At 41.9% G+C, this 13,960-nt stretch overlaps 1 protein-coding gene and 2 non-coding genes across 3 annotated transcripts in view; all 3 read right to left on the reverse strand.

Moving 5' to 3' along the window:
• Positions 1 to 2,871: 2,871 nt before the first annotated feature.
• The window catches only part of UBAP2 (ubiquitin associated protein 2), a 36,952-nt gene continuing 25,863 nt past the window's right edge, over positions 2,872 to 13,960 (reverse strand). Inside the window, exons 12-27 of the mRNA XM_072413528.1 lie at positions 13,660 to 13,943; positions 12,837 to 13,006; positions 12,410 to 12,626; positions 12,257 to 12,296; positions 11,134 to 11,320; positions 10,135 to 10,201; positions 9,128 to 9,347; positions 8,329 to 8,420; positions 7,555 to 7,602; positions 7,346 to 7,424; positions 6,275 to 6,489; positions 5,778 to 5,877; positions 5,583 to 5,690; positions 5,214 to 5,281; positions 4,940 to 5,131; positions 2,872 to 3,598 (exon numbers count right to left, since the gene is read on the reverse strand). Coding sequence (XP_072269629.1) covers positions 3,503 to 3,598; positions 4,940 to 5,131; positions 5,214 to 5,281; positions 5,583 to 5,690; positions 5,778 to 5,877; positions 6,275 to 6,489; positions 7,346 to 7,424; positions 7,555 to 7,602; positions 8,329 to 8,420; positions 9,128 to 9,347; positions 10,135 to 10,201; positions 11,134 to 11,320; positions 12,257 to 12,296; positions 12,410 to 12,626; positions 12,837 to 13,006; positions 13,660 to 13,943 — 2,183 coding nt within the window. The 3' untranslated portion in view covers positions 2,872 to 3,502. The remainder of the gene's footprint in view (positions 3,599 to 4,939; positions 5,132 to 5,213; positions 5,282 to 5,582; positions 5,691 to 5,777; positions 5,878 to 6,274; positions 6,490 to 7,345; positions 7,425 to 7,554; positions 7,603 to 8,328; positions 8,421 to 9,127; positions 9,348 to 10,134; positions 10,202 to 11,133; positions 11,321 to 12,256; positions 12,297 to 12,409; positions 12,627 to 12,836; positions 13,007 to 13,659; positions 13,944 to 13,960) is intronic.
• LOC140334407 (small nucleolar RNA SNORD121A) lies at positions 10,275 to 10,352 on the reverse strand. The gene has a single exon (XR_011921535.1). It is a non-coding gene; the product is annotated as a small nucleolar RNA SNORD121A (small nucleolar RNA).
• LOC140334406 (small nucleolar RNA SNORD121A) lies at positions 13,419 to 13,502 on the reverse strand. The gene has a single exon (XR_011921534.1). It is a non-coding gene; the product is annotated as a small nucleolar RNA SNORD121A (small nucleolar RNA).

Below are 13,960 nucleotides of genomic sequence, written 5' to 3' on the forward strand. Positions count from 1 at the left end.
CACTGGAGGGTTATACTGGCTGCAGTACACACCCCGCACTGTAGATTTGGGAATCTTTGCCCTCTCCCATGCAACTTTTATATTTCATCTCACAAGTTTTAAAAACGTTACCTGGAAGAGGTTGCTGCAAGACACAGCATACTTTATTATGAAACTTCTATGCAGTTGTAATTTCTAATAACAAGTCCTCTAGACAGTAAATTTGGGCTCCGTTGTGATAGAGACTTTGTGGAACGTACAAATTATTTTTCTTTTGCTCTCTGGGTTTGGGATTCCACCCAGCGTTTTAACATAAGGGCAACTTTTATATTTCATCGCACACAAAGGGAAAAGAATAAAGTTACGTTGACTAGGCCACTACCAACCATGGCCCTGGGAGGAAGGGAATGGATTAAAGTGCACCTGTCATTGTGTAGATATGGATGTGAAGGAGGCGGAAGGGAGCCCTCGCACTAAGGCTACAAATCAGAAGGGGTTTGAGGAACTCGTCAGAGATGAGCCGCCTTCCCTACTTCATAAAGCAGCGACTTAGAACCCGGATATAATAACGGCTCATAGCAGTGGAAGATCAGTAAGGCAGCAAACACCAACAGCCCTGAAACCTGCAACATGTCAGCTGCCATCTATTCAGGATTTACTTGTGTAAGTTCAATAGACTCTTTGCCATGGAAGCATTGAGCAGCTTGGTGCAAAAGACAGCAGTAGGTGACATCAGCACAACCACTTTCCAAAGCGGAGACCTCCATGGAGCTTCACACTTTTCTCTCATTTTCATTCTCTTCAGCATTTCTATACTTTTCATATTGTTTCTTCAGCATGTCAGTGTGACAAATAGATCCGTGACAAAGAAGGCTGCATAAATAAATGGATTTAAAATATGGTTGATTTTTAAAAAGCAACAGTTCACCCAAAACGAACCATTCCATTCCTCTTCCATTGCTGTACTTGGTGCACCAACAAGAACAATGAATGCAATGTGAGATGTAAACCAATGGAGAATGCACGACAACCACTGGCTCCCCCCAGTGGACAATCAGTAGAACTTACAATGAAGGTGGCACACTCAGATGGGAAGCCAAGGCAGACCATCATGGCTTACATAGCTCATAGTTAAAAAACCATAACAGTTTTGTTCTCAACAACTCCAAAAAACAAAAAGAAGGAAGACTGGTCCAACTTTGCTGCAAGTGATTCCATATCAGTACTTATTGGACTCTGTAATGGCAAACACCACTTTGAAATACTTCAGCACCCAGAATTTGCAACAAGTTAGCCTTAGTGATGATGGAGAGAGGCAGATTTCAGCTTCCATTGCATCGGAGTTGAATCTTGAATTGTCTGGCCCTTTATACTCAACTTGGCTTTAGTTTTCATAGCTTAATAGAGGAATATTTTGGGAGTTGAAGTTTCTGGGTCAGAGTTTACTCTCCCATTTTAGGTTTGTGATCCAGTTGGTGGAAAACTCAAAACTCCAAGATGACATTAAGCCACAAGATCTTACTGCTGGATTAATCATTAGGAGTCCTCCGACAACTCCCACCACCACATCAGAATTTTTAGCTAAAAGTTTTGGGCCACATTGATGAAAGTCCTAACCCTTCTGATTGTGTTTATGTGTTTTGGGGTTTTTTTTTTGCTTTACTTTCCATACCTAGGAGATACAGGAAATAGTCCAAATCTCTCCAATTGAAGAGAAATACCAGCACAAGTACCGCACTCTATTCAAACGGCGGCTGCAGAATATTGGATTTCGGAACAATATGTCCTGCACGCGTTTGAAAAAGTTCTTAGGATAAACTTTGGATTATCAATGTAAATATGTTGTTGTACACCAATTCACCTCGTCTAATTTATGGTGTGTTACATACTGATACGTATATGGTATCAAATAAAAACAAGAAAAAAGGCAAAGTATTTGAATTGCAGCAATATATCAAATAGCAAAAGTGGATCAAGCATACAATGTTACATTTCACAATTGTATACATGCATCTTCATCATAAGTTGTTCCCACTGAATTTTGTAAAACATGTATTCTCATAGTTAGTCAATATATGATTATATTTTTTGTATACAGTTCTATTTTGATGTCCACAAGTCCCCTGAAGAAGCATGTGTAGGCGAAACACGTGGGGACACAACATCCATTTCTTCCTCTATTTTCATTGACATTAGGAATCATTGTTTAGCCGTCTACATTTCCCACTCTTTTGTTCAGTGGGAACAACTTATGATGAATATGCATGTATACAATTGTGACATGTAACATTGTATATGTTTGATCCACTTTTAGTATTTAAAATATTGCTGCACTTCAAATACCCTGCCTTTTTTCACATTTTTATTTGGATTATCAATACTTTAGACATCTGTTTATAAACCTTGGGTTACTTTGGGGGCCAATACCCGATGTTTGTTTGTTGTGGCTTTTACCTACCAGTACATTTTCTTTTGTTATGTATGAGGGGGAAGAAAAGTACCCGAAGGAAAACTACAAACACAGGAGATGCAAAGTCAATGCAGATCGTGTCCTGGCTGACACTGAAACCTGGAACTGGAAGGTAAATGCTGACCTTGTGGATACCAGGAGACCCCTTATGCAGCAGGGTTAAGCAGCACTTCACCTCAATGTGCATGGGGGTAATCTTCCCAGTAGGGCTACAAAGCCTGGAAAAAAAAAAAAAGCCATATCCTAAACTGGAGGACGTGTTCTCCTAATATCTCATACTATTAAGTATTATGGCTGCTGCACACTACAGGTGCACTTTAGGCCACACAGGTGGGTTAATAGGAGAGCTACTTCTAAAACTAAGCAAAGTGCAAATTGCATGCAGAGCAGTCTGACCAAAAAAAAAAAAAAAAAAAATCATCTGCAGATGATCCGTTGACTTTATTTAAAATCAAAAGAAAAGTAATGTTATGATAGTGATGGGACCACCATTCTTTAATATAAACATTCAGATTCTTAATGAACTTCCTATGATGGAAAAATAATAAAATTAGGGGAAGGGGGAAGAAAAAAAAGTATTGGACAGAAACTTTGTAAGTCTGTCGGTATTATTTCTTGGACTTAAATAAGAGGGGCGAAAATCCAGGTTTCTCTTTTTTTTTCTTTTTTTTAAAATGACACTTTTCTTACAAACCAATGAGCTTAAAACAAAAGAAAATATATATAATATATATATATTTTTGCACGGATGCAGGTGTTAAGTCAAATGCCCCCTAAAACAAAAAAAAATAAACAAAAAAGGCTGCAAAATGCAGAAAAACCACATTTAGGCTCTATTACATTTACAAATACATACATAAATATATTACATACACCGGCAAACCAAAAAGAAAGCGGGTATAAGTTTACACTAAGGATGTGTTTTGTAGATTCTTCCCGCACAGACGTTTTGGCTGATCACAGTTGTATATTCCATAAAGAACTAATGGTGGCGTCCAGGAATGGGCTTCTAGCGGCGTCTTCCTCAAGGGCGGCGGCGGTGGGGGGGGCGCCTCAGTTTGTCCAGTAGGGGGAACTGGTGTAGGCGGTCTTGTTGGCCTGAGTCTTCTGCTGCATGGAGTTGGGCTGACTGCGCTGACCAGAGCCGCCCTGCAAAACGAGAAAAAAAAAATAAATAAATCAGAAAACGTGGTGGAGATTCAGAGATCCTAAAAAGGACCAAAATGGCTAACAGGAGAAGCCCGCCCTGGACTCTGAGATGACAAATGCTAAATCTAAATTCACTCAGTGAAAACACTAGCCAGTCACTTTGACAGTAAGAACCATGGGGTGGTCAGTAAGCTTTTATATGAAGCTGGAAACTATTTTATGCACAGCGCTGCAAAAGATGTTTGTGCTATATACTGTTTAATAATAACTAAAGTTCTCTTTTCCCAAATACTCCATTATGCCAGTCATTATTGCAGAAAGGAACAGGCAATTTGTAAAAACTGCCTGATGGTTTCTGGCACCAAAGCTAAGCTGCACATGTGCATTGTCAGCTAGGAAAACCCTGCAATCCCAGATGCCTGTTTGCACAGGACTTGCATCATCCCGACAAGGCCAACCAAGATGGCTGAAGAATCGTCTCGGGGAGGGAAAAAGAAGGATGGATAGGCGGGGGTTCAGTTCTGCTTTCAGGGTTCAATGTGCTGAATACAGCAGTCCTTCCGTCCCATTCATAGGATGAGATTGTATAGGACATCATATACACCTTCATTGAGCACAGGTGCTTGTAAACAAATGATGAACAGGAGGGTTGTAGGGATCAGCAGGGTAGAACAGGTAAGCTGCACCTGGAAAGCACTGACCACTTCCCTGCATTGCTCTGGATATGAGAGGGGGGAGGAGACGGGGTCCTGGAAAGCCTGAATAGGGCACAGAGAGATGTTGTCGGACAGAACTTATTATAGCTTAAAGATAACAGAGACTGCTGATCCTTGGAACATCCGATTGCCTCATGGAATCAGGAAGGAACTTTTTCCCCTGTTGGAACAAATTGTTCCACTTTTTTTTTTTTTTGCCTTCTTTTGGACAAACTATGTCCATAGGATTTTATATCTGCGATGTGTGTATTCCCCAGTGGTTGAACTTGATGGACTTATATCTTTTGTCAACCTGACTATAACTATTTAACTAGAAATACCGTGGTTGAGGATTGTTCATTTATTAGTGGAGTATGTTAAAGAGAGCCTGTCATTATCAACATCAGCCTAACCCTTACTGATGCAAATGCACATGTAAAAGAACCCAAAGCTCTGGCTGCCTGCACTGCTGGGGTGAATGAAATTCTGGGGTGAATGAAATGATCTTTACAACCAGCTGAATAGGGACCAAGGAGGGTGGAGTGCATTAGTTATGAAGTCTCCTGCATGCTTCAAGTCTCAGTCAATGGGGAGCATTGAACAAAACAGGCAATGTGACGGGCAGTTGGTACACCTGTATTCTCACCTGTCCATCCTGCTGGAGGTGGTGATGAAGCAGCTGGGAGTGAGGCTGCTGATGAGCAGGTAGAATATGCAGGAAGGGAGCTGGGGCGTAGCCGGCGGCAGCACCAGGGTTCAGAGGTCCTGTGGAGCCAAGGGCAGAAGGGAGGCTGAACGGCGGTGGTGTGGCTGCGTGGAATCCCTGCTTGTCAAATGTCTGAAAGGTAAAAGGGTGGATCAATGTAGGAAAATTCCCAAACTAAACTGAGCACAGCAGAATCAAAAAGTCTGGCACTCACTTGCGTCTTGTTGTAGACTGAACCGCTGATGTCAGGCACACCTGTGTTACTGGAGCTCACCGACACGCCTGTGAAGAAAGAGTCAGTGGTCAAACTCTCAATAATACCGAGCTCTGTATATCTAGTATGTGACACCTGCTTAAAACATTGGAAAGTAATCTGACTTTTCCTGATGTTCCTGCAATTCAGCACTGCACAGAATTTGCATTCTGTTTCTCCAATCTCAACTTATTGACTTTGTGTAGTTTGCATTTTGACAAATTTAGTTATTCTATGGAAAGTTAAACCATCGCTGTACTCAAAGCTTTAGCAATCCAGTTTACAATTGCAATGCCGTTGTGAGATCTGTAGGTTGCACAAATAGATTACCTTTTCCCGGACCAGCACCGGCAGACTTGCTTTGTGCTTGAGCCGTGCCGCTGTATCCACCTTTGCTGTAATCCGCAGCTGTTGTCCCCTGGGCAAGGTCATCGTAACCTATGGAAAAAGGAACTAATGACATACATATGATGGAGACCAATCCATGAGGACAGGAAATCACAGGAAGCTGACCAATAGACTTACCTGCACCATAGCTGTGCTGCCCATACCCTCCGGCCTGCTGGAAGGGAGTGGACGCTGTGTTTAGATTTACTCCGTGGGTTTTGGCTGATGCGGGAGGTACCTGGGTAAAATTACAAGATTATTGGACGTTGAACAAAGCAAATACAACTGGTTTCTTCTTTACCAAGCTACATACTGGCTTTTAAAATTACAATTCTGTTCTGATTATTTAAAAGAAAAATTCCTTTTATCTAGATTATGACCCCTTCGCCTGCCTTGCCAGCAATAGCTTTATTGTGTAGCAGAGTCTTATTAACTTCCTGGCTACATTTTGAATATTGCCATTCCAATGTCTGATGACAGAAGTAATGGCCAGCAAGGGGAATCCTATTTGATTATGAAAATCCCCAGAACAAAATGAAATTGATTGATAAAAGAACAGGAGCAGCGTATCTGGATAATGAAGATTTTAGAGGGCTTCTTGTGGTTGTATGGCATACAGGTCACAAGATACTTACAAACATGGTGGGGCCATATTGGAAAGCGCTTGGTACACCTGGCACGCCAGCGTAGTAGGGTAAGCCTGTGTAGCTGTAGCCGGGAGGCAGGGTTGGGTTCAGGAACGGCTGCTGAGCTGTGTGGTGAGTCTGTGTCTGCTTCTGCTGTGGCTGCGCCAATGTTGTGGCGGGGGCCGGAGAAGCAGAATCTGCACGGCCAAACTTTGCTACATCACCTGAAAGAAAAAAGTAGGTCAGAAATCACAAATTCACTATAATGGCATTAGATTATCTGTAAAGGAAACTTGGAGACTGCAGCTGCAAAAACAGTTGTTTCTTTAAAATACTGTCAGCCCAACCCTTTGGCTTCAACATTTGAGTCACTGAACATGGTATTGCAGACTTTGCAGTTTTTCCCAATTTTCCAATTTTAGCCCCAAAAGCTTACAAATTATTATTATTAAACAGGACGTATATAGCGCCAACATATTTTGCAGCACTGTACAAATCCCAACTTCTACAAGCCACAGCATCATCACAGGGTGTCAGGCACAACACTAAAAATCTGAATTGTTCACTACAGCCCAGGTAGCAAAATGCGTTCTAATTTTTTGGATTTCCACCGATAAGACAGAAGATGCCTGGAGTTAAGCTACGTACACACTTTCAATAGTTCTCGCCCCATAAACGGATCAGGCCATTATCGTACAAAATTCTTAAGTGTGTACAGCGCACGTTGTTCATCGTCCGAACAACCGTCCTGGCGGATCCACGGACGATGAATAATGTGAAGGGGGAGAGAGTGCAGCTGGGAGCCACTCTGTCGTTCTCCCCCTCCACTCTGCATAGAGCAGAAAGGTGCTGTATGTACAGCATCGCTCATGCATCGTGGAGCGCTTAGTCGTTGGAAAGGATCGTGAAAGATCCTTTCCAATGACTAATTGCACATGTGTATGCGGCTTAACTCTAACTAAACATACAACACACCCAATTCTGAACCCTTTGTCTGCAGCTTGATAAACCCTCCTCACATGTGTTTACAATCAGTTAGGCACACAACAATTGAACAGGGAGAGGAAAATAAATGTTTACCTGAGTATGGGTTGCTTGCCAGTCCTCCATCACGGCCTGTCAGCGTTGCTGGCGCAGGAAATGTGATCCCATAATAATCCTAAAAATACAGAGTAGATCATCATTAATAAAAAGTACAAGGCCTTGACAAAGTGATCAGACCCTGGTGAAAGGGATACATATACAATGAATATGACAATACACTGCTGCCAGTAAGTGGCTTTACTTACCATTGGTAATCTGGACTGAAGCATTTGGAGATCATCATAGCCATAGATCTGCTTGAAGGAAGGTAAGTGAGAGAGAAGGATTAGGGCGCTGAACAATTAAATTTGTTCTTAAAGACAAAAGGGTAATTTTCTTATCAAAGCTTTATTTCAAAAACACAAAGGTCCCTGTCAACCAAAGCAGACCGTGAGAAAAATAGAGACCGTTTAGGTCAAAAACGGTCCATGCATCTCCTTGTTTTAGGAGATATTTTCAGCATATTACCAAAAAATCTCCTATGGGTAGCTGCTTGCAATTTTTCATCAGTTGCATAATACAGTAATAGTACACAAGTACATTTTGGGCTACACACACACACACACACACACACACACACACAATATATGGTTCTCCTTCGATAATTGGCTCGGGGCTAATATCGGATGAGAATCTGGCATGGCCTGGATCCACGGATGGGCAACGATCGTAATGAAAGTGAAGGGGAGAGCGCAGCAGAGTGCCGCTCCGTCGTTCTCCCCCCTCGCCTGTCCATAGAGCAGAACAGCGCTGTTCATGCATCTTTCAGTCTCCAGACAGTGCAATATAAATTGTACCATTATTTAATTTTAACCACATTGGAAGCTTGTTTAAATTAAAAACAGGCTGCCTTAGCCAAAAGACATGTTCAATATCATGCCGCAATGCGGCGTAATATTCATTTGGCACACCTCACCCATTTCTTCAAATATCTACAACAGCCATTCTCCTAAATCCAAGACGCAACCCACTGTGCTTACTGGGTATGCAGGAAGGAGGCCTCCAGGTCCAACAATGTACTGGTTGTGTAAAAGAGGAGGAACACCCTGTGGGAGGTTTGGAGGGGCTTTTCCTGGAAAAAAAGAAGTTTAGGATTAGGACTTCTATAGGAGAACCAACAGATTTTACATTGGTTATGGTCTTAAAATAGTGTAGAACCTCATTTATTACATTTCTTGCATTACAATTTTTCTTTGCCAAGTCTTCGAGAAAGGAAGTCAGAGCTCTCCGCTCCTACGAAACATATAGTTTCCCAGGCTCTGCAGCAGCCAGCAGTGGTTTCACCATCTTCTAATGACAGCCCAGGTGACTATCAGTCAGAAATATGAACTCCATTATTCTAAATGGTTACATAAGGTCCTTGATAGGACTAAAGCTGCGGACTTTACCAAGCTATGTGGATGTGTTAATGGTCTTGAAAAAATCTTTTTTGCCCAGATTTACTTTTACTTCTACACTAACTAGGACAACCTTTTCTGACATATTTGCGCTATCATGTCTTTTATTGTGCAGAAACACAAAATCATCCTAAATGGATCTGTAACATAAAGATCAAGTTGTATGAGATTAAACTGTTTTTGCTTTTTTAACTTTATTCTAATGAGATCACAAGGGGACAGAAGAGCCCAATACAGTTCTGGTGGCAGATTTTTTCCTTATTTTCCTTTTATGTCTTCCTTGAAGTGTACAAATGCCATACTCTTAAGGAAAATGAAGCTAACACCTTAGGGGCTACAGAGCAGAAAGTTCATGGTAAGAGTGTACAAGCTTAGCACTTACCTGAAGACACTAACGGGGCAGTCCGAGTGGTGGCGGCGGCAGCAGCAGCGGCGGCGGCGGCAGGCACGCTTACACTGGGAACGCTGAGGCCTAAGCTGTTGGTAGTATTCATACTGCTGGCCATACTGACAACTGAAGAGGTGGTGCTTGTGGCTGACGTTGGCGCCGTAGAGAAGGTTGTGCTAGGCTGGAGCGTGACCGTGCTCTCTACACTTGTGTGCTAAAGAAAAAACATTAATGCAATTAAAAAATGACTAGGAAAAAAATCCACTTACAAATAAAAATACAAATTATGTTAGCAGTATCTTGGCCTGATGTTATGTTTAGAAAAGAAGGCACAACATACTGGAATTTTAGGTTGCAGGACAGGTAAATGCACACAGACATCTGTCTTCTGTGTTTCCCCCAGCCATGCACCACCCGGCACTATTGGGTGACAATACAAGGGCTGGCACCCACCTATAATTTTCTTCCACTTAACTTAAAAAAATATTCTGGGTTTAACACTGGTCTTTAGATTGATCTCTGAAACGGCAAAGCAATTTTAGAGGGCAACTTCCAGAGTTTTCCTAACTTCACAAGAAAGTGGCAGCCTCCTCCGGTATGTATATCCTCTGGCCTGCAATTTTCTCCTGAGCAGAGACTTGAATATGGTTATATTCCAACACCAGAGACATTGGGGGTAAAGATCTATTCAAGTCTAAAGGGAACAACTGCACAAATGTTAAGGAAAACCAGAGACCTGAAGTAAGCACTGGAAAAAGCCATGGAAAGGGTAGCAAGAGCCCTGTTGATGGGTTGTAGGTGAAAGGATAGTGGAGGCTGAGCTAGTACTGTAAAAAACATACAGCATTCTGTAAAGTATAAAATTTAAAGAACCAATCAAAATTTACACCTGAGCAAAGGTAAATTTGTACAACCTGCGAAGGTCTCTGCCAGATGTAGGTACAATATGGGTTTTGACCACGGCATCAGAATTTTAAAAGAGTACAGAAATAAAAACTTACCGTATGAGAAACTGCGGAGGACAGTACTGACGCTGCAGGAAGGCTGTTCTGGTGCCCAGACAAAGTGCTAAGGATAAAAACGTTAACAGTTACTACCACGACAAGACAAAATGTTCTGACAATTGACAGCTTTGGCACACGTTGAGACTCAGTCACACTGATGCTTCACAAAAGGGTCAGATATGTGCTTGGATGAAACACATCACAGTCTGCAGAACGTGTGAGAGAAGCGAAGAGGAATAAAGGAACACTAGAATAGTTCAAGTTTTATTTCATGTTTACTGGCCTGTTACTAAAAACTCCTTTGAGATACCTTAGGTGACCTCTAGATACCCAACTCGTGCAATGATCACAATGGATAATTTGGAATTCTCCACATGCACAGGGCCTGTATTGTGGGAACAACTATTTCATTCCAGGCACAGGATATTTATTCAGATTTCATCAACTGAATCTACCAAACAAAAGATCAAATGGATTAGTTTGGTAGATCTTCAAACCATAGCAGTTGGATAAGTTTGTTTTAACCAATCAAACCAGCAGGCTTTGGCTAGCTTGGGCCACACAGCTATGAAGATACTGCAGGGGTCTTCCTGGATGGATGTAAATTTAATGGACTGGTTAGGTGGGGGTCATACTATCAGCTGCTTGGTAACCTGGAGATATTACAATTCCCCTACCTCTGTGTCTAAGGAAGTCCTTCCCATTTCATAAGAAAAAGTTATAGCTCAGAGATCATTTTTTCCTTTTAGATTTATATATTTGGACACAAAATCCAACGTACTATATACTGATTGGTAAGTGTTGCAGAAGTGATATTTTAAAGAATCAATATATAGCCTGAAAAACACTTCCATTTATTTCTCCCCAGCCCAGCCAACAGAATCTGTTTTATTAAACCAACAGGGTAATCTACAGTGGAATTATTATTATTTTTTACAAGAATTACATTTCAAAAACAATTTATTTCAATAAATCTGTTTAAAAAAATGCTCTCACCTGTTGAGTGAAAGGGAGCTAGTTGAAAGGTCAGTGGGCGGTGGCAAGCTAGACAGCGAAACAGCGGACGTGTGCTGAGATGCAGGAGGAAGGAGAGATGAGGAGGTGGAGGGTGGACTGGACAGAGACCCTACGGATGTCAGGTTCTGGGAATTCTCCGACTTTACTGATGGGACGGAAGGAGTGGCTGTGATCAGCAAGAGAGACACTGTTAGGCTTGAAAGAATTTCCATCCTGCAACACCTTATTACATTCTCTAATGCAAGACATGGCGATAGGTGCCTAAGTATATTTCCTCTTTGATCCTGAATATTAGAAATGAGCTGATTGAACATCACCCCCAAAGATACACAAGGCAGCAAAATAACAACCCAAACTCTGACTGCATGCAGGCACTGACTGCAAAGAATTGGATAAAATCCCAGCGTGAAAGGTCACCTTTTTGCTGTATTGTTAGCTGGTGGTCACCCCATTAAAAAAAAAGCTGTCCAGGGACAGCTTTCTGCATGTGCGCATAAATGCAATACTAGTGATCTAGACTTCTGCTGAAGAGATTGAAGCCACTTTAACCAATAAATCAAATAAATTCCTTAATCTGACTTTACTATAAAGTAACCAGCGGAATCAATGTTGGGGCCAGGCAGGCCAGTTGCCCTTGCTGGTGACTTTACAAAAGGCTGGTAATATCGGATTTAGAAACCACCCCCCTTTGAACACAAAAGATTAAACGTTAGACTATTCTGAGAAGTACTTACATAAAAAGACATCTGGCCCATCCCTATACAAATTGAGATCTTGTAAAGAGTTGGCAAGAGAAGAGAACATAATCTCTGTAGCAAAGCTGGCGCTAATGTAACAGAGTTGGAGTTTACAGCGGATTATGAACTCCAGGGACTGGCATAAGACTCAGTGTACGGTTGTCTGCACAATAATTAAGATATGTGCTTGGATTACAGCATCATCGTCATGTACCAGATCCGGCTGGACAGCCCAATTTGTGTAAAGTGATCTTTTGACACATGAAAGAGAGTGAAGATAAAGCCAAGTACTAAACATGCCCGCATTGACAAATCAGATTAAGAAAAAGTGGCGATAGCACAGCTGGCAAACATTCCATACTTACTGTTCAAAGACACTTGTGCCCGAATTCCATTGTGTCCATTCTACAGAAAAAACAAAAAGGCGTGAACAGTTACTTTGAGCAACCAGCAACATTTTCTTTTCTGATACATTGAAATGGAAGCTTTTACACTTAAGTGGTGGGCATTGGACTAACCGTGACTGGAACCACTTCGGTGGCAGCCATGGAGCTTTGGTATCCTATTCTGCTGTGCACAGACGTCTGGTCGTAGGAGGAAGAGGATGATGAGGGGATGGTAACTGGACTGGTACTCTGCGATGAGCTGCTGTGGCTGGAAGTGGTGATGACAGACGCCGTATAGCTTGGCTCCTGCACAGTACTGGATATTGGCAGCGAGGAGTTGAGGGATTCACTGCAAAAAACATGCATCAAGATAGAATCAACATTCAGCCCTGAAGAACAACTTCAACAAAAAAAAAATATATATATATATATATCACTACACAATAGGGAATGGGCAGCCATTTGGAAGCAGATGAACTGGAATGCAACCGCTCAAACATCAAGGTTTGCCTTTTAATATAGATTAGTTAGATTACTTCTATATAATTTGCCCGCTTACCTTATTGTTTTAGAATACAAGTTACTGGGTGCCTGGTTTCCACTGTCAGGACTTGTGTTTGAACCAAACTCTGGCAAGGTGGGCTCTGAACCAAATTCCAAGGCTCCTAATTGCACATTCAATCCAGTGACGTCAGCTGATCCGGGCATCTCTACTGCAGATGCAGGAATCTGCCAAAAAGATAAAGTTAGAGTTTATCAACCTGAAACAAACGGAAAACAGACAGGAAAAAAAACATGGACAAGAAAAAGAAGCAGTAGATGTCCTAATATCTGAAGGGTCAAAACCTTTCTTGCTTTTTTAAATCAGAACTCAGATGTGCAACAGATCACACAATGCAAAAGTTTTTTTGTCTGCATTTATTTTTAGGGTAAGTGCTCCGGGACCACTAATGCAGAGGCATTCATTACATTATATTAAAGTGCCAATCACTTTAAATCTTCACCACATAACAATGGGTCAACTAAGCTTGAAGATGTCAAGCACCTAGCTCATACAGGGGACAGACTGCTCTTAGCAGTAAAGTTATCTTCATTAGTGAGGTGTACTTTACAGATGGATTTAACTAAGCAATATTAGAAAATCCAGAACACTCAGAAGTATTGTTTTCCACACACACAAGGTTCGGATATGTGCTTGGAAATAAGACATCACTGTGTTCTGCAAATCATGCAGCATTAGTCTTTAACAGGCATTCAGGCTATAATTCTGGCTGCTGAGAGACCAATTATAGATATAAAGCTGCTGGAAGCAGTAAGTTTAATCCATTAACCAATGAGCAGTGAATTGCAGATTAAACTAAAGAGCTGTCCAAGTTACTAACCTTCGAAGTGGGGGGTATCCTCCGTTTCTGCGGTTTAATGTGTTTCTGCTGATGAGTCTGCTGGGCGGACATAGCCTGGGAGTCCAGCGACAGGCTGGGCAGCTGCAGCATTTTGCCCACAGAGGTAGAGCTGTCCACCGGAGACGTTTCTCGTAGCTTCACCTGTGGAGAGAAGGTCTCCAGTCCCGGAGGCGGTACAGGCACTGGCTGTATCTGATGCTGTTGCTGCTGCCGTTGGGCTAGTTGGCTCAGCACAGGTGAGGGCTCTGGCTGTGATTTAAAATCTACATAAAAAAAAAAA

This window comes from Pyxicephalus adspersus, chromosome 6 (genome assembly GCF_032062135.1).
Source record: "Pyxicephalus adspersus chromosome 6, UCB_Pads_2.0, whole genome shotgun sequence".
In the NCBI taxonomy this organism is placed as follows: Eukaryota; Metazoa; Chordata; class Amphibia; order Anura; family Pyxicephalidae; genus Pyxicephalus; species Pyxicephalus adspersus.